The sequence below is a fragment of the Pleurodeles waltl genome, chromosome 5 (genome assembly GCF_031143425.1).
Source record: "Pleurodeles waltl isolate 20211129_DDA chromosome 5, aPleWal1.hap1.20221129, whole genome shotgun sequence".
NCBI classification, from domain to species: Eukaryota; Metazoa; Chordata; class Amphibia; order Caudata; family Salamandridae; genus Pleurodeles; species Pleurodeles waltl.
Genome location: NC_090444.1, coordinates 741,653,599 through 741,680,331, shown reverse-complemented (window position 1 = coordinate 741,680,331; position 26,733 = coordinate 741,653,599). Strand labels below are relative to the sequence as shown.

At 46.4% G+C, this 26,733-nt stretch overlaps 1 protein-coding gene across 2 annotated transcripts in view; it reads right to left on the bottom strand.

The window, feature by feature from the left end:
• Positions 1-26,733, bottom strand: part of ANAPC1 (anaphase promoting complex subunit 1) — a 614,893-nt gene that overhangs the window by 316,536 nt on the left and 271,624 nt on the right. For both annotated transcript variants that reach the window (XM_069234703.1, XM_069234704.1), the window contains exon 29: positions 14,432-14,523. In XM_069234703.1, coding sequence (XP_069090804.1) covers positions 14,432-14,523 — 92 coding nt within the window. The remainder of the gene's footprint in view (positions 1-14,431; positions 14,524-26,733) is intronic.

Here is a 26,733-nt window from a genome sequence, read left to right as displayed (position 1 = left end):
GCTGGCACTGGCCACTCAGAGCAGTCCAGTGTGCCCCCAACACCTCTGTTTCCAAGATGGCAGAGGTCTGGGACACACTGGAGGAGCTCTGGGCACCTCCCCTGGGAGGTACTGGTCAGGGGAGTGGTCACTCCCCTTTCCTTTGTCCAGTTTTGCGCCAGAGCAGGGCTGGGGGATCCCTGAACCGATGTAGACTGGCTTATGCAGAGATGGGCACCATCTGTACCCATCAAAGCATTTCCAGAGGCTGGGGGAGGCTACTCCTCCCCAGCCCTTCACACTTATTTCCAAAGGGAGAGGGTGTAACACCCTCTCTCAGAGGAAATCCTTTGTTCTGCCTTCCTGGGCCAGGGCTGCCTGGACCCCAGGAGGGCAGAAACCTGTCTGAGGGGTTGGTAGCAGCTGCAGTGGAAACCCCGGAAAGGCAGTTTGGCAGTACCCGGGTTCTGTGCTAGAGACCCGGGGGATCATGGAATTGTCCCCCCAATACCAGAATGGTATTGGGGTGACAATTCCATGATCTTAGACATGTTACCATTGTGACGCTATACATAGGTAGTGACCTATGTATAGTGCACATGTGTAATGGTGTCCCCGCACTCACAAAGTCTGGGGAATTTGCCCTGAACGATGTGGGGGCACCTTGGCCAGTGCCAGGGTGCCTACACACTAAGTAACTTGGCACCCAACCTTTACCAGGTGAAGGTTAGACATATAGGTGACTTATAAGTTACTTATGTGTAGTGTAAAATGGATGTAAATAACGTGGATGTTATTTCACGCAGGCTGCAGTGGCAGGCCTGTGTAAGAATTGTCTGAGCTCCCTATGGGTGGCAAAAGAAATGCTGCAGCCCATAGGGATCTCCTGGAACCCCAATACCCTGGGTACCTCAGTACCATATACAAGGGAATTATATGGGTGTACCAGTGTGCCAATGAGAATGGGTAAATTTAGTCACTAGCCTGCAGTGACAAATTTAGAAAGCAGAGAGAGCATAAACACTGAGGTTCTGGCTAGCAGAGCCTCAGTGATACAGTTAGGCACCACATAGGGAACACATACAGGGCACATACTATGAGCACTGGGGTCCTGCCTGGCAGGAGCCCAGTGACACAAGGGCTAAAACAACATACATACAGTGAAATATGGGGGTAACATGCCAGGCAAGATGGTACTTTCCTACAAGACCCTCTCTTAAAAGATTTAAGAGGTGTACCCAGCAGGACAAGTTACTTGCCTTCAGTAATGCTTTATCTGGTAGAGACAATATATAATTGAAGATTCCTTATCTTAGAATTTCACCCAGGTGTCAGCATGGATCTGGAGATTTTTCTCGATCAGTATACTTGCGTGCCCTTAGACGGCGTCAATTGGCTCCACGTCCGTCATTGGCAACGTCCGTGCCAGATATGACATTGCGGGTCCTATAGAGGCACCACCACGGCGCGCTGTCAGTTTCTTTACACGATTAGACCGCAGAAGTGCAGAGTCACGCGTCAAAACTAGGGCCCTGAAAATGGGAGTTCCTGTACCAGAAATCCGTTCACAAAGCAAAGAGAATGGGTGGGTGGGTCGGTAAGGAATTTGAAACTATATATTATCTCTACTAGATAAGGAGTTACCGAAGGTAAGTAACTTGTCCATCTGATATCTGGTTGCAGATTCTTTACCTTAGAATAGATACCAAAGCAATACCATCCCCAGAGGTGGATCTGCAAACCAAGACCATACCAGAAAGTCCTGCAGGACCGAACTGGCAATGTGCCCGTCCCTATGGACTTGACAGTCCAGGAAGTAGTGTTTGGTAAAAGGGTGCAGAGATGGCCAAGCTGCCACCTGACAGATCCAGGAACACAACTCTGCATGCCAAATCAGTGGTTGCAACCTCAGCTCTGGTAGAATGAGCATGCAAGCCCTCAAGGGGTTGCTTCTTAGCCAAAGCGAAGCACATTTGGAGATGGTTCTTTTCTGCACTGCCCTGCCTTTCTGCACACCCACATAACCAGTAAAAATGTGGGAATCCACCCAGAACTCTTTGGTACAATCAAGGAGGAACTGCAAAACTCTTTTTGGGTCGTGACGTTGGAGTCCCTGCTCTTCCTTAGAAGGATGTGGAAGTGCGTAAAAAGTAGGCAAGTTGATGGACTGGCCTACATGGAAGGGCGAAACCACTTTCGAAAGAAAGGAGTCCTGTGTGAAAAGCACCACTTTTGTCAGGATAGATGGAAAGGTAGGGAGGCTTAGATGACAATGTCTGAAGCTCACTCACCCTGCAGGCAGATGTAATGGCCACAGGGAAAGCTGTTTTCAAAGAGAGAAGCCTTAGAAGACAATTGTGGAGAAGCTTGAAAGGAGCCCACATCCTGAATGTCCGAGCCAAATTCAAGTCCCATTGGGGGATAATGAATGGGGAAGGAGGAAACACGAGTAAGGCCTTTAAGGAACCTATTAACAGAAAGATATTTAAACAAAGAAGGCTGTTTAAGTAGCTGTAAGAAAGCTGAGATTGCAAACAAAAAAACACCTATGAGAGTGCCAAAAGAAGAGCCCTGGTCGGGGTATCGATGGAAATGCTCAATAGCTTGGGATATCAGACTCTTCGTGCCCAGTCTGGTGCCACAAGGAATACTTGGGCCCAGTCGTTCTTGATCTTCTTGAGAACTCTGGGGAGAAGCTGTATAGGCGGAAGAGCGTACAGGACAGGCCTGAACTCCAAGTGCCGCCTTGGAAAGTCAAACGTGCAATATAGCTGACATTGCCTGTTCTCTACGGAGGCGAACAGATCTAACCAAGGATCTGCTGAAAGAGACCTTGCGCCATCTCCTGTTATAAGTTTGTCTGCTCTGGCATTCAGAGAGCCCGCCAGATGTTAAACCACACAGGACATGCCCTGTTGTTCCAGCCATGTCGAAAGAGTCTACAAGCCCACTCCGCCCTGCCTGTTGCAGTACCACATGGTGATCGTGCTGTCCATAAACGTCTGCATTACCTTCCTTTTTGAGAGAGGAAAGGAACGATTTCAATGCTAGTCTGATCACCATAGCTCCAACAGAATGAAGTGGAGTCCAGACTCTGCTGGAGACCAGATGCCTCTGATCTTCCCTTCTCCCAGGTGGCTGCCCCATCCCAGGAGTGATGCATCTGTCACTACTGTCAGATTTGGTTGGGGAAGGTAGAGGGATCTGCCTTTGACCCAATCACAGTTTGTTAGCCACCACTGCAGATCTTGCAGTTCCCTCCTAGATCTTGACCATGTTGAGAGATTCCCCCAATGCTGACCCACTGGAACCTCAGGTTCCACTGCAGAGCCCGCATATGCCATCTAGCGTGTGTCACCAGCAGGATGCAGGAGGCCATGAGTGTAAGAGGATGGCTCAGTTTATGATGTACACCTATGGCAGTGGTTCACAAACTATTTCGAACCCTGGCTTCCTTGACCTATTGGCTATTGACCGCGGCTCCTCTTTATGACACTTTTTTTTGGTGGGTGAGGGGATGTAAGCCCGTCCTCAGGACTGTTTCCATTTTTCTGCCTGAAAATAATTGGGATGAAGCCGATGAAGGTATTTTAATTATAAATGTAATCCTATTCTATCTACTGCAGAACCCCATGCCATGTCAACAACTAATTGGAGGGACACGGGGTTCTCGGAGAACTGTTACAGCATTGTGATTCAGTGCTCTTTATACAGGTGTGTCTTTAGCTTGTTCCTAAGCAGAGTTTGTGGGGCCCCGATAGATACAGGAGTGCTGTTTCAGATCCTGGGTGCATTGATAGAGAAGGCATGTGTCTGCTGTCTAGTCTAACCAATGCCATTTACTTTTCGTCTTCTGCTTCTGATCCGTGAGAGTTGTTTATGGATATTTTCATTAAATGAAACATATTGTCCAGGAACAGATTATGTTTCAAAACATTAAGCCAGGCACCTCCTAAATGTATCATAATTTGTTTCTACTTATTTCCATATACAAAAAAAGTGGAATGTGAAATAGCGACCTCAACCAAGGTAAGTGCGGTAGTCTGCTGGCAGTAGATGAAAACACCAGAGATAAGTAAGGTAAGTGTCCCCAGTGACGAGGTGCAAGGTAGTTACCCACCCAGTCATCACTTAGGCTAACACCAAGAATTATGGTTGTAGTTGTGTGATTTAGGACCCTTCCCAGTGGACCCAGAGAAAACCAGTTGACAAGAGGAAGGTTGAAGAATGCCCCCACCCCAGGATACCTAAAAGAGAGGAATACCTACACCAGGGACCCAGAAGCAGAGGGGAGAAGGGTCTCTCTAATAAGTCAGTGGATGCGTCTCATTGTCCAGCTGTTGTCACGACCCATGGACCAGGCCAGTGGAACCTAGGAACAAATTCTGGATGTGGAGGACCTGTAAAGGAAGGGGACAGAGTCCAGCACCCTTGGAGGTTCCCACGTGGTGCAGGTGGCAATGCCCACCCTCCAGGAGGTGAAGTTGCAGCAGCTGCGGGGTCCACGACCTGAAGAAGATCCCAGGAGTCACCTACGAGTTGTTCCTCGCCGGTGACCAGATTGCAAGAGGGACAGTGACCAGCCAGGTCCCCAACAAGCACTGGCAAATGCAAGCGAGAGCTGAAGATGTATTTGCAAAGCAGGAGTCGATGGAGCCCCCACAAGTGACCCACAGGCGATGGACCCAGGGAGTCACAAGGAGGCCTTACCAGAACGACAAAACAGAAGACCCACGTTGCAGGAGATGCAGGACAGGGGCTGATGTTCAAGCTGCAGAGTGCTGGAGGCTGGGGCTTCTTGGCACCTGAAGATCTCCTGGAGGAAAAGTCAACAAACCTTGGCAAGTGCAACAGTTGTGGTGCATAGGAGTTCCAGTCCAGTGGCAAGAGCAGGGGCCCACAGTCTCCCAAGTTGGTCAGAAGACCAGCAGGACTCATAGGAAGCCACTGACTCACCATCTGTGAAGCAGGATCTTCAGATGTCTGTGGGACAGCAGAGCCCACCAGTCGGTCAACATTGACTTGAGGTGCCTGTGGACGCAGGGGAGTGACCCTTTCACTCCAAGGGAGATTCCTTTGTGCGTTTAGGTGCAAACTGAATCCCTGTGACCATGGAGGATGTACAGCCTTGGATGTTGCAGAATTATTGAAGGATCTGGAGAAACAATGTTGCAATGGGAGCCTTCCCACCAGAAGCAGACGTGTTTTGGTTCCAAAGCAGACCAGTAGCTGTTCCAGAGGTCAGAAGCAGAAGATGTCTTGCTGAGAGTTCCTTGGAGAGCCTTGCTCAACGGATATGAGGACCCACCCACATGGGAGCCCGTCAGTAACCGTGAAAGGGGGCTGGTCACTCACTAATGTGGCCACCTCGAAGAGCTCTGTGCACCTCCCTAGGGGAGGAGCTGGACGGGGGGTGGTCACTCCCCTCTCCTTTGTGCAGTTTTGTGCCATGGCAGGAATCGGGGGTTTCTAAGCTGGTGCAAACCAGATTATGCAAGGAGGGCAGCAAATGTGCCCTTCATATCAGTCTTGTGGCTCTCAGAGGGCACCCCACCCCAGCCCTTAGACACCTAATACACGGGGGAGGTTGGGTCAAACCTCTCCCTTGCAGGACTTCCTTTGTTACGCCTCTCCAGCCTGAGCCTGGCTCACCACTAGGACAGAACACTGTCTGGGGTCAGTAGCAGCAGCGTGGGCTGGTAGCTAGACCCCGTAAGAAAGAATTGGGGAATCCTCTAAGGAACCCCCAGAGTACGTGGTATCATGCAACACTCGAATCGGTGTAGTTGCATGATTCCAATATGTTTGAGGCCAAACATGTCTAGGTTCGGAGAAGCCATTATCTAGCTGGACCACTCGTGCTGACCAGTGTCCACTACATACCTTAAGATGGCTTCCCCACACTTAGAGTCCAGGATCTGGCCTAGGGTCTGTAGGGGCACCCTGCTCATGCAAGGCTACCCTCACACTTAGAGACATGCACCCCGCCCTTGGGCTGAAGGGCCTACCAGAGGGGTGACTTGTAATGTCTAAGTGCAGTGACCAGGTTCTGTGATGAAAGGGTGCATGTACCCTTTCACGCAGGCTTCAATGGCGAGCCTGCAGACACAATTTGCATGGGCTCCCATAGGTGGCACAATATATGCTGCATCCCATGGGAAACCCCTGGTATACCAATGCCCTGCGTACCTAGGTACCATATACTAGGGACTTACTTGGGTGCACCAGTATGCCAATTGTGGGTGTAAAAAGTTCACCAGCAACCACATTTAGGGCAGAGAGGACTGGACCTAGAGTCCTGGTTAGCAGGACCTCAGTGAACTAAAGTCTAAACACACTGACACCAGAAAAAAGTGAGACGGGCACTACAACCAGAACCCAGCTTACTACAGTGAGTCCCAGCAGCCTCAGAGTCATTCTCACTAAAATCCAGGATACAGGCTGAAACATCGGTATAGGCTGAATATCCTGGATTCGCTGCTCAGAAGGATAAGCCCGAAATTGCCCTGTGTCCAGAACAGCTCTGATGAAGGGGAGCGTCTGTGAGGGAGTCGGGTGGGACTCTGGCATGTTTATAGTGAACTCCGGTGACTGCAGGAGGTCCACCGTAGTCACAACACGAGTCGGCAATGAGAATGGGGTCAACGCCACCCAGGGCAAAGGCGATGTCGGAAGCATTGACATCGGAACCGGCGTTGAGGAAAGTTGAGGTGGTAAAACGGTTCCATGGGTACCCCCTGAAGCAGAGATGTAAGCCACCAGCACAGAACCCAAGGGGTCCCTTTTGACCCCGCAGGTCCAGAAGGCACTCCAGCAGAGTCAAACTGCCCAAAGATGAGGTGCAAGGCCTCATAAAACTCTTTGGGTTGGGCAGGGGTCACTCCGGCTCCCAGATACTTGGAGAGGTGTGGATCTGGCCCAGACGCAGGCTTCAAGGATGGAGGCTTAGAACTATGATGCTTCTTTTCCCACGTCTCATCGGCCAACGGACAGGGTGAAGTAGAAGAATGCTTATTCTTCTTTGACTTACCTGATCGTACTGAGGACTTTGAGTGGGTTGATGATGGAGGGGGGCTCTGCAACTGTTCTCTAGACCTTCCTATTGATTGGGAGTGATGCAGAATCAAGTGCTGGGCCACAAGGGGCTTTAGAGACTACTCCCTCAAAGCTTTCAGATTTATAGCCCAGCACTCAGAGCACAACATTGGGTCGTTGTCACGCTCCACCCACCACAAGCACACGGGGTGTGGATCAGTTACAGAGATTGCTCTATGGCAAGGTCGGCAGGGCTTGATCCCGGTCTTACACAAGGACATCCTTGATGCACCAGGAGTGTCAACACTCACAAATCTTCGCCAAAAAGTGGAAAAAAAATATATCAAAAAGTGACTGAGGGGTAGCTCTTCTTCGGATCGATGCTAGGCTGGCACAGAAAGAAGAGAACTGATGTCAGCACGCCTGAGTGGCACCTATATAGGACCCGCGATGTCATGTCCGGCACGGCCGGCGACAGACGCAAAGAAGATTGATGCCACCTATGTACTGCTCTAGAAAAATCTCCGGATCCAGATCCGCCTGGGGGAAATTCTAAGGTAAAGAATCTGCAACTAGAGGTCTCTTATCAGATACAGCCACCAACATCTCTATAACAGCTGTGTTACAATACTCTAGATCGAGAGTGGCAGGTCTTGTCAGGTTAACAATAACTATTGCTGCAACAGGGTCACCTAAGCTGCTATTTGTTTAAGATAATATAAATATATAGACAGATTTCAAGAACAGAGATTAATTTATCATAAATTCACTCTTCTGGACTTTTTTTTGTTCCACACCTCATGATTTGCACAATTTCACAACAGTGCTCATGTGCAATCTGCAGCTCTGAACTACAGTGTGTCACATTCCTTGCACTTAGAATCAATATACTACAATTCAACATGCCATATGTTTGAGCTATGGTAATCTTTGCTGTGACCAATACAAGTGGGAGCATGGTAAAAAAAGGGAGTTGGTTTCCAGGCCGGGTTGGTGCACCTTTGTCATGTTTGGTGATGCAGGCACCATCTGACATGTCCACCACTCTGAAGGAAAAGGTGCATCAATGGATATCATTTGTGGAGAAATTTAAGTAACGCTCTTTCGAATAGAGACTATCTAACCACAGATTCCTCACTTTAATATTGCCCCAGGCATCAGACTGGATCCAGAAAATTTTCTGCAGTTCCATTACATGCAAGCAGCTCTGCATCTATGTTGAACCACAATCAGTTGCTTTCTTGATACTTCTTCACACGTAGATGCAAAGCCAATCAGATTAGTTGTGACCGATGTGCAGATTCTTAAATTGGGATCTTTGTATTTGAAGAGTCCAGTTCATGGGACGAGGAGTTGGGAGGGTCGGTGAAGAGTATTGTGAAGGACAGAGCAGACAAAGTGCCTTCTCAATGTACCTGATTGTCTAGGTAATAGTGCCGTGTGAACATTTGTAGTGAGGCTCACAAAGCTGTGTGACAAATTTTAAGAACGGACACCCAGCGTGCCAATGTAGAGGTAGCAGCCTTGGCCATGGTAGAGTGAGCTGGCAAGCCCAGAGGACTGCTTTTTGGCCAGTTTGTAGCAGGTTTTAATGCAGAGCATGATCCAGTTCGAGGTGGTCCTTTTCTGTACAGCCTTACCTTACTTTTCTCTAGTGAACTCGATGTAGAAACAATCGTTCACACTGTGTTCTTTGGCATGATCGATGTAGAAGTTAAAAGCCCTTTTTGGATCCAACTGGTAAAGTCTTTTCTCCTCCATAGAGGGGTGAGGCAAAGCAAAGAAGGTTGAAAGGGTGATGTTCTGACCAATATGAAAGGGAGAAAAAACCTTTGGTAGGAAGGATCCTCCATTCTGCAAAACAACTTTGTCTGGGCAGGACATGGTGTAGAACTCCCTAATCCAACATGCCAATGTTATAGTGACTAGAAACACTGTCCTGAGGGTAAGGAGCCTAGAGTGGAGAGGCTCAAAATGCATTACATCAGGAATTCACGCAAGGACCAGGATCAAATTAAAATCATATTGAGGCATAGCAGATGGAAAAAGAGGAAACATACATTGAAACTCTTTGAGAAGCGCATCACAATGGGTGATTTAAATTAGCATGGCTGGTCCGGCACCAGTAAAAATGCTTAAACAGCATCTCTAACAGTGCCCAAACCAAGAACTTGATGAATGAGGGACTTCAGACAGTTTGGCCTGGAACAGGTTGATCTGTTTAGCAGTGCACCAGGCCATAAACTTATTCAAACAGCAGGCATATGTAGATTTGGTTGATAGATGCCTGGCTGCCAAGATTACATTACTACTTCGGGAGGAAGGTCAAAAGCATTCAACTCTTACCACTCAATCTCCAGGCATGGAGATGTAGGTTGAGCTGGTTTGGGTTCAGGACCCTGCCCTTCCACTGCAACATGAGATACATCTGAAGAGGTAGCCTGAACGGAGGACAAATGCACTTGCCTGGAGTTCAGCATACCATATTTGCCTAATCCACGGTCACTAGGATGACTTGGGCCCAGTCCACCCTGATCTTCTTCAGAACTCAAATAGGCGTTCAAGAGTCCAGAGGTCCACTCTACTTTGAAGCTGTCTCCAAGTAAGAGATGCCTTGGAAACGTCAACGTGCAAAAGTGCTGATATTGCATGTTCTCAGTGGTGGCCAAAAGCCTGAACTAGGTCTCTCCCCGTTTGCACAAAAAAAAAAAACCTACAGGACCTCCGAATGTAACTATCATTTGTGATCCACAAGGGGTTGATGGCTTAGTTTATCTACTCTAGTGTTCAGTGAACCTGCCAGATGGCGAGTCACCAGAAAAACTTACTGGTCGGTCTAGCCACATTCAGAGACGAAACCCTTTCTGGCACAGGGTCCAAAATCCCATCCCTCCCCACATGGAGGTAGTGTTGTCTGTGAGCACCTGCAACAGCTTCCCATTGATGAAAGACATGAAGGATTTCAACTCCAAGTGGATCACTGTGTCTCCAGAAAGTTTATATGGAGCCAGATGTCTCCGGACACAAGACTCCTGATCTGGACCTCTCCCAAATGGCTTTCGCAACCTAGAAGTGATGCATTGGACCTCATTGTGAGCTCTGGTTGGAGTAAGGAGAGGGGTCTGCAGCTTCCCCAATTGCTGTCTTGCAGCCATCATTTCACATCTTTTGCAGTCTCCTCTAAAATCTGACAGGGCTGACAGATCCCTCTGGTGCTGTGCATACTGGGACTTCGGATCTCACTGCAGCACCATCAAATGCAATCTGGTATGCTTGACTAACAGGATTCAGGAGGCCATCAGGTCCAGCAGCATCAGCGCCATCCTCCCTAAGATCCAGGACAGCATTTCAAACATTGGGAATCATAGCCCAAATGTCCTGGCCACTCCTATCTTGGGGATAAGCACGTAACTGCAAGGTTTCCAGACTGGCTCAGATGAAGGGGAGTGTCTGCAAAGGAGTCAGGTGTGACTTTGGCACATTGATAGCGAACCCAAATATGCCTGGAGGGTCGCCATAGTCTGGAGGTGGTTGATGACTGCCTGTGGGGAGCCTGCCTTCAACAACCAGTCATTAAGGCAGGGGAAGACTGGAACCCCTAAACTCCAAAGATGTGCTGTTACCACTGCTGTCACTTTATTGAACACTAGAGGGGCACTGGTAAACGCAAAAGGAAGCACAGCAAACTGAAACTGCTTGTGTCCTACCCATGAACAGGAGGTAACACTGGTCACCCTGCAGGAAGAGGTTGTGGAGGTAAGTGATCTGCAGGTACAGCATGACAAATCCAGTCTCCAGGATATAGAGCAGATAAGACCTTCCCCAGGGTGAGAATATTGGTCTTGTCTTTCTGGACGAAGGAATTTAGAGGGCAAATGTCTAAAATGGGATAGAGGCCACCGTCCTTTTTTTGGAACCAGGATGTGGTGGGAATAACAATCGTGATCAATGCCTGGCACTGGTACCCTCTCTAAGGTTCCTTAGGTCACAAGATACTGAACATCCTGCTCCAACAGCAACAGGTGGTCCTTCATCAGCTGGTGTGCTAATAGTGGAAGATGAGGCATGGACTCTAGAAATGGTAAAGCATAAACCCAGTTGAACAATCTGCAGGATTCACAAATCCAAAATCATCATGCCTGGCAGAAATTGTCAGATCCTACCTCCAACAGGGTAGATGTGTGCCTTCAAGGGGATGAGAAGATGTTGGGGAGGTTCTCAGATGTTAGAGGTGTGGGCAGTGCTTAAATTTGAGCTGGTGATTGCCACTGGGGGTCACCAAACTTATTTTTGGGATCCTGCACTTATATTTTCACCACTTATTTACTAACATGCAAGAGAGAAATTTCACTGATCGGAAAGGGAGAAAAATGGCAAAATTGTCACAAAATGAAAAAAGGCAGGAACCTCCATGAGTGAGAAAAAGGGGCAGGGAGCATTTTGCAATGGATTGAAGAGGCATGAGATGGTTTTAAAACTGGTATTCAGCTTGCTGATATTTAATTGGCACTGGCTAAGGGGTTCAGAGCAGAGTTTCAGGCCCTGGAACTCTTTCTTTCACAAAACAAGCACTGCGTGTGGGAGGCAGAAGACAAGCCTGCACACTGTTCTTACTGCCCTCGCCTGTAGGTACAGTGGCCAAAAAAAGGCTGGAGTGACTGCTGCAACTACTGGGGCTGTTGACGATATTGGAATCTCTTACCAAAGCAACGGAGGAGGCAAGACTGCTGGTGGAGTTGGTGCAGGGAAGCAAAAAGGCCACGTGGCGCGATTTGGCCCTCCTATCGTTGAAGAGCTCTGGGGCAGAGACCACTTTATCCCCAGATAAAGCAGTCATCAAAAGGTATGTCCATAAGACTGGCGCCAATGGCAAACCTGCCAAAGTAGGCCCAGTTTGGAGGCATTTTGGCTCTCTGGAGCCCACACGTGAACCAGAGGGAGTATGTAATGTATGAAAAAGCTACAGCATGTCTTATGGAAGTCCTAGATTTGCTGCAGTGTCGTAGGAGGCCCTGGAAATTCTGGATAGAATCGATTTTTAAGTAGGGGGATTTTGGGAGTACAACCTAGAAGAACAATGGCACCCTCACACCTTCTAGGGTGATCAGGAGTGGTGGGATGGGACTAAGTCCCTCTTGGACTACTTACTCTTCTTCATGACTTTTCCCCGAGGACTTAAATCAGGAGGTGGCCTGGCACAAGTGTGACCTTGGGACCAGGACCTAACTTTAGACCACGACAATCATGATTCGTAGTCTTACAATGTTTCTTCACAATGAGCTTTGCCTCCCAGTCTCAAATGGCTTTGGAGTGCGTAAATGCCGGGCTTGGAATCGAGGTATGACCTAGGCACCACAGACACACCACATGTGGGTCAGTCAAAGATATCAGTTTGTGACATCCCCACAGGGTTTAAGCCCTGTAGATTTGGGAAGTGACATATTTCCTTTGCACACTATTTTTAGCAGAATTTTGTTATAAAAGTATTTCACTGAGAAGAGGTCGCTCCAGATCTGCATCTGTTGAGGTGGAAAGAAAGTGATAGATACTAGAGTGAAGGAGTGGTATCTGGGTTTGCCTGCACACATCAAATCCAGCTTGGAACATTTTTCAAGTGAAGTCCCTGGTGTGACCTGAAGGTTTTCCATATCCAGTCTGATGACTGGATAAGTACTCAAAAGGTGAGGAATCTGCAGTTATAAGTCTCTAGCAGAAGGTTATTTTTTAAACATCCCACAAGAAAAAAATATTTTCATCAAAGGCAATTTTTCTGAGTTTGGGACAAAACAGTGGTTATTTTATTTGGGAGACAAAGTATAAGTTGCTGAGAGGCACATACAGGGAGTGCAGAATTATTAGGCAAATGAGTATTTTGACCACATCATCCTCTTTATGCATGTTGTCTTACTCCAAGCTGTATAGGCTCGAAAGCCTACTACCAATTAAGCATATTAGGTGATGTGCATCTCTGTAATGAGAAGGGGTGTGGTCTAATGACATCAACACCCTATATCAGGTGTGCATAATTATTAGGCAACTTCCTTTCCTTTGGCAAAATGGGTCAAAAGAAGGACTTGACAGGCTCAGAAAAGTCCAAAATAGTGAGATATCTTGCAGAGGGATGCAGCACTCTTAAAATTGCAAAGCTTCTGAAGCGTGATCATCGAACAATCAAGCGTTGCATTCAAAATAGTCAACAGGGTCGCAAGAAGCGTGTGGAAAAACCAAGGCGCAAAATAACTGCCCATGAACTGAGAAAAGTCAAGCGTGCAGCTGCCACGATGCCACTTGCCACCAGTTTGGCCATATTTCAGAGCTGCAACATCACTGGAGTGCCCAAAAGCACAAGGTGTGCAATACTCAGAGACATGGCCAAGGAAAGAAAGGCTGAAAGACGACCACCACTGAACAAGACACACAAGCTGAAACGTCAAGACTGGGCCAAGAAATATCTCAAGACTGATTTTTCTAAGGTTTTATGGACTGATGAAATGAGAGTGAGTCTTGATGGGCCAGATGGATGGGCCCGTGGCTGGATTGGTAAAGGGCAGAGAGCTCCAGTCCGACTCAGACGCCAGCAAGGTGGAGGTGGAGTACTGGTTTGGGCTGGTATCATCAAAGATGAGCTTGTGGGGCCTTTTCGGGTTGAGGATGGAGTCAAGCTCAACTCCCAGTCCTACTGCCAGTTCCTGGAAGACACCTTCTTCAAGCAGTGGTACAGGAAGAAGTCTGCATCCTTCAAGAAAAACATGATTTTCATGCAGGACAATGCTCCATCACACGCGTCCAAGTACTCCACAGCGTGGCTGGCAAGAAAGGGTATACAAGAAGGAAATCTAATGACATGGCCTCCTTGTTCACCTGATCTGAACCCCATTGAGAACCTGTGGTCCATCATCAAATGTGAGATTTACAAGGAGGGAAAACAGTACACCTCTCTGAACAGTGTCTGGGAGGCTGTGGTTGCTGCTGCACGCAATGTTGATGGTGAACAGATCAAAACACTGACAGAATCCATGGATGGCAGGCTTTTGAGTGTCCTTGCAAAGAAAGGTGGCTATATTGGTCACTGATTTGTTTTTGTTTTGTTTTTGAATGTCAGAAATGTATATTTGTGAATGTTGAGATGTTATATTGGTTTCACTGGTAATAATAAATAATTGAAATGGGTATATATTTTTTTTTTGTTAAGTTGCCTAATAATTATGCACAGTAATAGTCACCTGCACACACAGATATCCCCCTAACATAGCTAAAACTAAAAACAAACTAAAAACTACTTCCAAAAATATTCAGCTTTGATATTAATGAGTTTTTTGGGTTCATTGAGAACATGGTTGTTGTTCAATAATAAAATTAATCCTCAAAAATACAACTTGCCTAATAATTCTGCACTCCCTGTACAGATAAATCTTACCCCTAAGCAAACCATGCCTAAAGCGAGACCAGCTGCTAAAGAATAGGATTCCCGGTCAGTGCAGTACTCCATCTCTGGGCCTGGGGGGCGTCCTAAAATATAAAACAGAAAAAGACGTTACACTGGTTATTTTCAGCCCAGAGCAACACACATGTGGAGTTCTTTCAGAGCTTGTGTTAGACGTTTAAAATTAGTTAATACAAAATCCGTCGAGTCCCCAGAACGACAAAGGTTGGATTTCCTACCCCTGGTGCAAGAACTCAGTTTAATGAACCAACACTTAATTAGGCAGACCGCTGGATTGCAGCCCTGGCACAAGCCCACTGAGCAATCCTGGGCAGGCAGTGTGCTCTGATAACTATCAGTCCGGGTAGAGGAGTTCAGGGACACAGTGGCAATACAAACAATCTTTCCGGTATGAATAACACTGTCAAATAAAGCACAAAAACAAGGACAATGTAAAATGTTTATTTTAATATCCTCAGTCTGGTGCATAAAATATGAATGGTAACCACAAAGAATGCATAACATATGAATGGTAATCACAAAGAAGGCAAAAATAAAACCAGTTAAGCATGCAATGATCAGCAAAAACAAAAAACATTTCTAACATCTTTAGCGAGTTTCTGACATTCTAATACCCTAAAGCTATCCCTAGTGCTATGCTAAACACTAGCTAATGCAATAAATGGCAAACCTGCGTTTCGAGTTTCTCCGGAAGGATCGCACATCTTATCTTTGACTAGCTGGCTTCAGCTACTGTTTATCGGAGTTCTGCTGATTACACGTTCTGTAAGGCTTCTGGAATCAACTTTCTCTCTGAGAATGGGTAGCTCCGCAATCTGGAGAAACTCTGGCATACAGACCTCTCCCAATCAATGGTCAAATCCTGGAGTTTATATACTATTTGACCACTGATTTTATCCATTGTTTACAAAATAACCAGGGCTTGGAGACACAGACTACTGCAAGACTAAACAAGCATTTGCAATGCAACGGGTCTCGCGTTTGCTCATGTTAGAGCTGATAGCGTTGTAAACTCCTAACCCGACTTTTCATCTATCGACGTTACATTTTATGTACGTAAAAAAGTGAAATTAACTGTGTAAGCGCTCAACTTCTGCCAAGCGAAATCACGCTAGGAAAATAGAGAAAAAGTAGTCCACGATCCGACAGAAAACAGCGAGCCTCGTATGTTTTCTGTACTTGGTCTAACCACCGGAAAAGGCATGACGTGTGCATGCCTTCCACTAATGAAAGCAAGCAGATTTTACTAGGCTAGCCCACGAACCAATCAAACACACTGACGTGACGTCAACAGGGCTCCGAGCCCTTTTCTAATAACTAAAGCGTCTCGCTGCGATACGCATGCGCGGGCAACGCAGGCTCGACCATAAAAAACTAACATGCCACAAAATACATCTGCCCTACCTACATGCATCTATCTCTGTAAACAGTATATAATAAGAGGCCATATTGTAATGATTATGAACTTAACAACAAGAAACATGTCAGACTACTCTAGAAACTTTACAGTCTCCACTGGAGATAAACTAAAGGTAACAGCTGGCACAGAATGAAAACAGACTAAACGAAAAAAAAGTCACTGTGTTTACGATGTACTGTTGGGACGTTTCCCTTTTGGGACGGCTTTCACAACCTAAACGACTCACATCAAATACTATGTATCCTGATGTGTACATTTTTAACATCCACTACTAAATGTTACTAAGAGCCTCATGGTCCCCGGTTTCAGGCACACAAGACATATCTGGGACATGGGATGTATCCACTTGCGGCAAACATCAAGGTGAACAAGTTACTTACATTCGGTAATGCCTTATGTAGTAGAGACCGGATCTAGCCACAGATTCCTTACCTTAGAGTTCTTTCTCAGGCGCCAGACTGGATCTGGAGTTTTTTTTCCCCAGCATTAAGTCTATGTGTTATTAGAGGGCGTTGTGTGACCCCGTACCGATGTCATCCACTGGATGCGAAGTCGCCGGAGTTCATATAATCCCCTCTCTGACGCACAGACGCCAGTTTCTTCTGTGAATGTTTTCGGTGCCAAAACAGAGTTATCTCTGTGTTAATCAATTAAGAGCTCCCAGTAAAGGCATCTTTATGCCAAGCATCTAAGATAAAAAGAGAAATCAGTTCATAGAGCATCCCCTCAAAGGGGAGTCCCTGTTCGCTGAAATCAGTTAGGAGAGCAGGGAAGAAGGTTGGGTCAGTAAGGAATCTGCGGCTAGATCCTGCCTCTACAAGATAAGGCGCTACTGAAGGTAAGTAACTTGTTCATCTGATGGAGACATCTAGCCGCATATTCCTCACCTTAGAATTAGATACCTAACAAAACCATCCAAGGAGGAGGGACTGCAGACCGGTTTCAGACAAGGAAGCCTGCAGGGCTGAAAGGGCAAATGCCCATCACAACAGACCTGACTGTTCAGACAGCAATGTAGGTAAACGTGTCCAGGGAAACTACGGTGCTGACAGGTATATAGCCTGGACCGGAAATCCCTCATCCTAATGCAGTGGTCATAGATCTAACCCTGGTAGAATGAGCATGCAAGCCCTCAGGGGCTCGCTTCTCAGGCAATGTGTAGCAGATTTTAATGCAAATGACTAATCCTGCAAAAATTCACTGACCAGAACAAGCCGATCTAGAAGTGAACAGAGATCTTTGGAAGTTGAGGTAAGAACATACAACACAATAAAACCTGTGGAAGGACCCACAGGCAGTAAAGTCATAAAGGCATTGAAATGCATGGAAATAACATTACCATGGTAGAATGGATAAAAAGTGTCAGAAGACAACATAACACCTGCCTCCAAGGTGGGATTAAATTTATGTTCAGACAGTGCATGGAGGCTCAGAGTCAACAGGCAATGCCAGTGAGCTATAGACTTCGCAATAAAAAAAAACATAAATTTAGCCCATTTATGAGAAAAAAGCTCTGAACAATGCTGTAATAAAATATGATGAAGATCACAAGAGCAACTATTGGCCAAGACAACAATTGTCCCAAGAAAAAACTGCCAGAGATACGTTAACGCCTCTAGGAACTCTAGACAGTAGATCGCACATAGGAAGAAAGAAAAAAAAAACTGTCAATATAACAAAAAAGGAAAATAAATATAATTAGATATCGGCCAAGACAGAAGATGATACGACGATGGTGCCATAAAATGTATGAGGACTAAGTTGAGCAATCAGTAAGGTAAAACACAAGTTCTCCAGGGGCGAAACCCACAAGTGGGCGTACAGAACAACGTAGACAAAGCTGAATCAATGAAGGGTGTTGCAACCCATAATGGAGCCACAATTGCTCACTATAGGAAATAACGTCCCCTCAGGAAATAGGAGACATTACCCACCAGAAATAAAAGACAAAGCACTTCTACCGCCTGCATTATACCAAAGTATATAGGCATCTTCCAAAGGGAGGGAGGTACACACCAAAAGGGAACATAAAGTAAGGAACCTTAATTAGAGCTCAGAAGCATTATATCTACCCCCAGAAGTGTTCAAATATTATGACACCCGAAGAATAGAGTAAAAAGTGGAAGACACCCATGAACACAGATGATACCCACATGGAGGTGTCTTAAGAATAAATATGTATACATTTGGAGGCTGTGAGTGTGGTCTCTTGCCTAAGAGGAGAGTGGAGCAGCCAAGGTACAGAACCTTACCGCTAAGCAATAAGAAAGTATTGCACATCCCCTTGTAAAGAAGAATAGTATAAGGACAGAAAGACCGGCAGCACAAGACAAAAATCCTGCAAGCATGGCTCACACAGACACAATAAGGAATTTGCCAACATGTACTACCGGTGCCGAAGAAACAGGTGGCAAGAGCCCATGCTGCTAAGGCACAGCAAGAGAGTGCTCACTAAAAAAGTGCAAGATGCACATATGTGGAATGGTGGTACCACTTGCCCCACCATTTCACACAGGAAAGTAAGAGTCTCTCATGAGAAGACCAACACTAGATAGAGAAGCACAAATCATGCTAAAATATTCATAGCAAAGAGACAGTCACTGCTGGCGGCTCAGCATAGTGGTGGGGCGGGGGGGGAGGCGAAACAAAAATACAAAAATACGGCCAGCCAAACATACAATCGCACTGAGGGGAGTGGTCTGTTCACTCCCCTCCATGCTGGTCACCCCCATGGCGCCGCCCCTTTAGAAATAAAACAACAATAAACAGCATTTATTGTAGTTTTGTTTCTAAAGGTTTGCAGCTCCTGCAGCTGGTGGTGGGTGGCGATGTTCCTCTGCCCTAATGGAGGAGTCGCCCCTGCAAAGAGAAACCATGCAATCAAATGGTTAGCTATTTGACCCCATAAATTAATTTATCAGCTTAGGCAGGAATCGAACCCTTGCCCTGGAGAACCTGTCCCACCAGAGGCACAAGACCTTGCTATTGCTATAAAAAGACAATTGTGCAAGCAAGAGGCCATTCACAAAAATTCCTAGGGAGACAAATGACAAGTTCCCTGCAAGGGATCAGAAGGGTACTACAAGATATTTAAAAACACCTATAAAGCATTCAGAAAATGCTCTACGCAGAGCAGGGTACATACCATACCAGTGCCAACTCTTGAGCACGAAGCCCATCTTCAGACAAAAAAGAAAAAACTGAGTCAACAGGAGCTAAACCCACTTAGGGTCATAAAGAATATACATATCTCAGACAGTATACAACACAAAGCTGTCATTAACAACCATAAGAAAAACAGGAATACCTGCAAAGACAGGAACACTGTACCAGGTGCCAAGAGAAGGTGAAATGGCTCAGACTGAGTGGAAGAAGTGAACTGAAACATGGCTCAGTAGGAAATAAAGACTCCACACACTGGCATGGGTGCAGCTCTAAGTAAAAGAGGAGACATATTTACAAATCTTTTCCACCCTGGCTGTGCCTAAAGCGTTGTATTGCAGAATAGGCATGAGTGCCGAACAGGTGGGTACCATCGAAAGGCATGTCTTCCAAAGTGGATCGGACCGCTTCCGAAAAGCAATTGTGGCATAGCCACACATGATGGCGCAGAGCTACAGAGTGAGCCATGGGTCGACCAACTGAGTCTGTGGTATCCATACCATACCTAATGACAAACTTAGCTTCCGCTCGCCAATCCTGGAGCGAGGTTGCTCTGCGTCCGAGGGGGCAGGTCAGTGTCTATGGGCTATGGATCAGTCCACAGGGGCCGCTGTAGCGGACTTAGCAAAGGTCTCTAATAAAAAATCAAATAGTGCCTTACTATATCAAAGCAAAGGTTCTATTCCTGTTTGGCCCCGTGGAAGCACTGTTATCAAAGTGTCAGTTGTCACCGCTACAGAGAGGAGCTGCAATTCTTGAACCACAGCTGCCCTCTTTAACACCTTGGCGAAGGACGAGCTCACATGCATCGCAAGGCTGTGAGGGGAAAGGAAGCCCGAAGCCAGCGAGGACTTAAAGCCACTGGCCTCACCCAATTCCACCATTCCATCCAGAGGATGGATAGTCTTGTCCACAGGGTTACTAAACCCCGGCTCCCATCCTTAACCTCTATAAGTCTGTTCTCACAAAGGAAACACAGCAAGGGATTGATAAGAAAGAGGAGGAAAGGTATCCAAGCTGGGCGGCATCTTCGGCACCGCACCAGACACCGTCCGGTGTCGGAGCATCGTCGCCTCGGAGTCAGATAGGATAATTGGTTCAGCGACCACTGATCAAACGCAGGGTGGGAACCTGAAAGGCTGAGCGCTGGGACAGATCCAAGTACAGATCCAAAGAACCTATCTGACGCCGAGGGCAAGCCGCTGTCGGGGAGTCTGGTAGGATACCTCTCACCTCCTTGGGGCTAGGAAGAGCACCAGAGGGAGGCCAGGGGTCCAAAGCTGGCATGAAGGGAATTGTAATAATACCGCATCTGGGCCAAAGTCGCCCCGGCTCCAGGGAAAGCGGGGAGGGGTGGGGTGGACTCATGCCCAGACTCCTCAACTGGGGATCGGAAGAGGGCATCGGAAACACCAGACTTACCTGACGACGGCGGAAAACGCGACTTACACCACTTGTGTTTCGCAGTCTGCTCCTTCGACATAGAGGGTGACGTACAATCTTGGGAACGGTTCTTGGAATGAACTCACAACCGCTCCCCGGACCTGGAGCAAGACCAACGACGACGCAAGGTCTCCGTTGGATGCGCCGCCAAAATCGTCAAACGTTCCCGCAATGTTTTTGGATGAAGGTGTCAACAGGACCAGCAATCCTTGGATCCATGGTATTCCTCGGGGCACCACATGCAAACAGTATCAGGGTCCGTAGCAGGCATTTGCCTGCCACAGAACCCACCAGGTGTAAATCCTGAGGACATGTAGAAAGGGGAAGGCACACTGTTCCCTTGACAAAAGAATGCTTTGTCGAGATAAACCAACATGGCCCGAGGAACCCATGGATCTGTGTTGTAGCACGGAAAAGAAGGCACTGATGTCACTTCGTCATCAACGTCGATACAGAGTCATGTGACGCCCTCTACCGATGTGCAGAGGTACTGCTGGAATTTTTTTTCCTGATCCAGTCTGGCACCTGGGGAAGAATTCTAAGGTAAGGAATCTGCTGCTAGATGCCTCTATTAGACATGCCAGACAAGAGAACAAGATATGTTCCTGCGTTTCTGAGTCCACGGCGCAAGCAGGCCACATGCTAGGAGTCTTTCCATTACTCCACCTCTTTACAGACTCTTTGGGTCGTAAACTGCAAACTCTAAAGTGGACATTAAAGCTATTGGCAAGAGGAGGTGTGATAAGATTCTAAAAAGAGTTCAAAGTGTGGGGTAATCTTAAACTCAAAGCTCTGGTTAGTTAGATGCCTATTTCTCCTGTTCAGAACATAATGTTCAAGGACAAACTCCCAGTAACGAGTCTTTAGGACTGCAGCCTCAGCCTTACAGATGCTTTCCAGTTTTTCTCACAATTTGGTTGGACCCACTTTGAAAACCACCTTAATACAAATGTTAGCCCAAGGAACTTTCATTATATTTGTCAAGCTCATTAGTTTTTTTTTTAATGATTCATATTGTCCCCTAGGCTCTCATTATTCTAATGAGACTACTGGATTTAGAGCAGCAAGATCGCCCACAGTGTGGGAGACTGAGTCTGACCCACGGTGGGTGACACGTGTTGCTCCAAATCCGGATTTTGCTCCGGCTAACTAGCAGTACCTCATCTCTCCCGAAAGGTAGGGATGATTGGGCAGCCGAGCGCATGACATATCATACTTCTCAGGGAAGTCGTGGTCACTCAGGTCGCATCCGGTTCTCTCATTCACAATTCGGTCTCTCATTTAAATGACAATTAAAGCAGTATACGTTTTAAAGACTTGTTTAATAAAACAACTGCATTTTAGATAGCAAACTGTGAGCTGCAATAACCAGAACCTAAACATAACAATATTAAAATGGTGACAATGAGAGTGAAGCATAAGAATAATGCTATCATATTGCCACTAAAGTCGATGGACTATTTTCTATCTGAACCATAATTTGAGCACGGCATGTTAAGCTCTAATCCTGCTTTTCAGGTTCCCCCGGGAGAACATCAACCCTCATACCTGAGCAAAGACCTGTAGTCTGCTTTAGCATCTGCAGCGAAGCATTCAGCATACAGTTGTGGTTCCCTGGCTGGAATCTCCCTCTTAACGTGTAATGGGACTAGGAAGTGTTTTTTATAATAACACAGCTAATGTTCTAAGAAAATGTCCCTACGTAAGGATGTGTATTTTCTACGAATGTTGGAGACTAAACTTCTACCACGTTCACCGGCAATGTACCAAACTGTAGCCTTGACTGAAGCACAAAGTGACCAAGAATGTGTTGTTTGAGAACACAGTGCTGGGCTAAGCAAAACAGTTAGAAGAAATTAAAACAAGACCGTAAAACTGGTTATTGTAAAAATAACAATGCGAAGCTGAATAAAATATATCTAGGTCAAGGTGCACAGCGGCCTAGTGTATTAAACTAACGTGCATGGAGCTATAACTAAAATGGCTACATAACAATATAGTTAGTTAGCTCTGAGGAAAACCTTAGTCTTCCCAGTAAACCAAAGAACACATCAAGAATTCATTTAAGGTTGGTATAAAAAAAAAAAATAAGGGCGGAATGGGAGATTTAGAAGGGACTGAAATAAGAGTTCTTATAAAATTATTCTTGGCTATTGTTAATTGGTGCATATCATTATAGCCCCACAATTCAGTACCAAAAGGGCAGCATTCTGTGCCTTAGCACGATAGACATTTATGGTAGAGAAATGCAGCGCAAACTAGTTTTAAAGTGCATTTGTGAGCATTTTGGACCTATGTTGAATGAGTAAAAGACTCTCGTTGAGGACCCCAATTAAACTTCACAGACAATTTTACTCCCAAATAACCAAAGCTTTGGACCCGATCCAGCAAATCAGCTCCCACCCTCACAACGCAATTTGTTGCTAGTCTATCCCAAAATAGAGACCCACAGGTGTCTTGGAGAGCAGTAATTTGCAAAAAGTATGATTGGAATCCTAAAGCCATTTAAAGTGGGCGAATCGTTCAGAAATTCCAGTAAGTCAGTGGCCTCATTGTTTATGTAAAGGGAGGACAGAGTGGGTGCTAGGACACACCCCTGGCGGACACCATGCTGTACTGGGATGCGATCAGTAAGTTCTCCCTTATCTCCTCAGTGAACTTGTGAATAGCAATTTTCATGTAGACGCACAATGAGATTGAACAAGTAATCAGGGGCACGCATTTCACCCAGGGCACTCCATAATTTATTCCACTGCACAAAATCAAATGCAGCATGTAAATCAACAAAGGCTACATACATGTATTTTTTGTTGAGCAGCACATATTTCCAATACAAAACAGTAAATCTAAACACCTGATCAATGGTGCTGATTTTCACAAAGAAACCAGCTTGGAGAGGAGATAATTTATGATGTTCATCCGCCCAGTTTAACAACTTATCATGAACCTGTGCAGCAAAAATCTTCTGCATGTTGTCTATAAAACTCAAGGACCTATAGTTTGAAGAATTACCAGCATCTCCCGCCTTGTAGATTGGAATAATTTCAGCTCCCCCCAAGGATTCAGGGAGTTCTCCATCAGCCTCAATAGCATTCAATAAAAGTTTAATATAACTGGACCAAACTTGAGGAGGCTCAGATTTATACAGATCACTAGGTATCTTATCTAGGCCAGGTGTCTTTGCTAGTTTAAGGAGACTGAAAGCATCAAGGGTGTCTGCAGTGGCATAACAAAGGCCCCCGCAGCCCCAGAGGTGCAGGGGGGAGACCCAACTCCAGGGGGCCCCCTCAGCATAGTACACTGCACTGGAGGTATCCCCCCTGACTGAGTCCAGGGGGTAGGGCCCACCTTCAGAAACTTTGAGGGGGCCCTCAACTTTCATTACGCCACTAGGTGGCAGATATACTGAAGCTAACATCACTAGCCACAGCTGTATTTGTGTTGGGAGTAACTGTGATGGAGCTTCTGAAACTTGGGCCTAATGACGGATCAACGATACCAGCCAGGGTATACAGATCTGAAGTGTGAAACCCATTTATCAGGCTGAATGTGATGAAATAAAAGCATTCATACTATCCAGGCTTCCATGTGGGATTATAATTTCCTGGTGTGAGCACCTGTAAACAGCCATCAATAACAAACGTCTGGCTAGTTTACAGCCAGAGTTAAACCACAGCTTTGTCTTAACACAAGGGGATCTGCTTATGTGTAACCTTTCTATAAAAAAAGAAAAAAATAAGTCCTTTAATCTATTTAAACAAAAAAAACTTTAATGAATTTGCAAGATAGAAATTGCATCATGAGGGTGACCTACAAAGATGGACCTATGGTCAGCATATCAATGGTAGATCTCAAACTGTAGCTTACAGTCAAACAATATTTGTGGCCATGTAACCCGCCTACAATGGTTAACTATCAAAGGAAGAGATACCTCAGTTTGATGCGGGGTTAAGACTTGCACTAAAGACATCCCCATGTAAAAATGTAGTCAAGAAATTATGGTCGCTATCAGCAAAGTTGACAATTTTTAAACTGTCAATGAATGGCCATAGTTTTACGTCAACAAGCACATAGTCAACAATATTTGTATATGGTCCCCTGCTTAAGGTGGCTGCCATTTTTTGGCTGATTGACTACGGCCACTGCAGGCTCTTAAGCTCCAGACAACTACAGTATACTCCACTGCTCATCCTCCGATTCAGAGTGCTGATTCAAAAGCGAAGGCTCAAAGGAACCATTAAAATTTCTGGTAACAATGACTGCGGCCCATATTCGTTGCAATTCAGAAACCTCATCAAGGAGTTCCAAGACTGGAGAGTAATTAAAAGCGGGCACCGATCTCAGATGCATTAACAAAAGAACATTAAGCCCAGCGGGAAGCTTAAGGCTAATACGCATTAAATCCGGTGAGTCAACCTTCAATGGCCTGTGTGCAGGGGACAGTGTTTTTTTTCGTTTTTTTTTTCACTATAATCAATAATCCTCCTGCTGCACGCCCAAATTTCCAGGGTGGGCTGGCTTCTATGTTAGAAGAGGTGAAGTCATTGATGAACACCTTGTTTACAGCCCAGATCTCTTGAAATACACAAATATCAAAGTCACCTGAATTGGAGCCACAATCGGCATAACAATTTTATTTTTTTACCCGCCAAGTTCCAAGGTATCATAGAAAAGGCCACTTACATAGGGGTACAATCTCTACTAGCAAAGACCCCTGTCCTTCGCTAATTCTGAGAAATTCCTGTGCGCATTCTCATTTCTGCCCCACAGCAATCTAAAATGGGATCACCCACTTCCGACGATGTTGTAGTGTCAGCATTTTCACACCCTGCCTGTAGACCCATACAGGCAATAATTTTAGCTCCCTCATGGCCAAACAACAAAGGCCTCTCAACCCAATGTCCCAGTCAGTCATTTAAGTTTAGACACAACTCATCCACTCCTGTGTGTTTTTTTCCTGATGCTGGAGGGGGTGAAGAGACACCAAGTGATTAAAGTGTTCCCAATTAGATGGAGAGTGCAATCTCAATCTAATACCAGGGTGGGGAATCCTTCCAAGTGGTAAGTGCGCAATTCAAGATTAAAAAGCCCATTGACAAGTGTCTTATTTAGACCTGATTCAAAGTATAACCTTGTTAATTAGGGACTCGGTATCTTCATGAGCATCAGGGTCATGTTTTGGGGCAGGGGTCAAGTAAGCTACCTTTTTGAGTGACTTAATAGAATGAGCTGGTCCGGTCCTATCAGGGGCCTCGTCAATCTGATACCTAGCAGGATGACTCGGACAAATTGGGCGAAGTAGCAGTCTCTTGATGTTCACAAATAAATGGTTGTCTCTAGATACTGATGTTTATATAAAGTTCCACTCCGAGGCTTCAAAGCCTGTGTAGCCCTAGCAGTAGAAGCTGTGACTGGTTTATTGGCAGCAGTGCCAGTAGCCTGTGTGTGAAGGCGCATGGCGGGGGCATCAAGTTTCGTAGACTTGCCTATTTCAAAGTACTTAGGGGGTCATTTCAACCCTGGCGGTACGGGACCGCCAGGGCTGAAATGATGGAAGCACCGCCAACAGGCTGGTGGTGCTTCCAGGGACATTACGCCGCGGTCACACCGCCGGGGCCGGCGGTTGTAATCCGCCAGGGCAGCACTGCTAGCAGCGCTGCCCAGGGGATTACGAGTCCCCCTACCACCAGTCTTTTCCTGGCGATTTGAACCGCCAGGAAAAGGCTGGCGGTACGGGGAGTCGCAGGGCCCCTGTACTGCCCATGCCACTGGCATGGGCAGTGCAGGGGCCCCCTAACAGGGCCCCATGCGTCTTTTCACTGTCTGCTCTGCAGACAGTGAAAAGCACGACGGGTGCAACTGCACCCGTCGCACGGCCGCAACACCGCCGGCTCCATTTGGAGCCGGCTCCCATGTTGCGGCCCACATCCCCGCTGGGCTGGCGGGCCGGCCCAGCGGGGATGTCAAAATGGGCACCGCGGGAGTGCGGCCGCATTGGCAGTCGCACGGCGGTTATAACTTGGCGGTATGTTGTAATGAGGCCCTTAGTGTATAGATTACAATTCCCTAACAAAGGTTTCCCCGCCCCACAAATACAATTAAAATTAGCAGCTGCATTAGGCTGAAAATTCAAGAGTTTATAAATTCTTTTGGTTAATTTTAGAATTAAACCCAATTTCCTGCAACTCACATCTTAAGAAACATAAGTCTCCATCTTCAGCAAGGGCCGGAGGTCTAATGGCAGTTATAC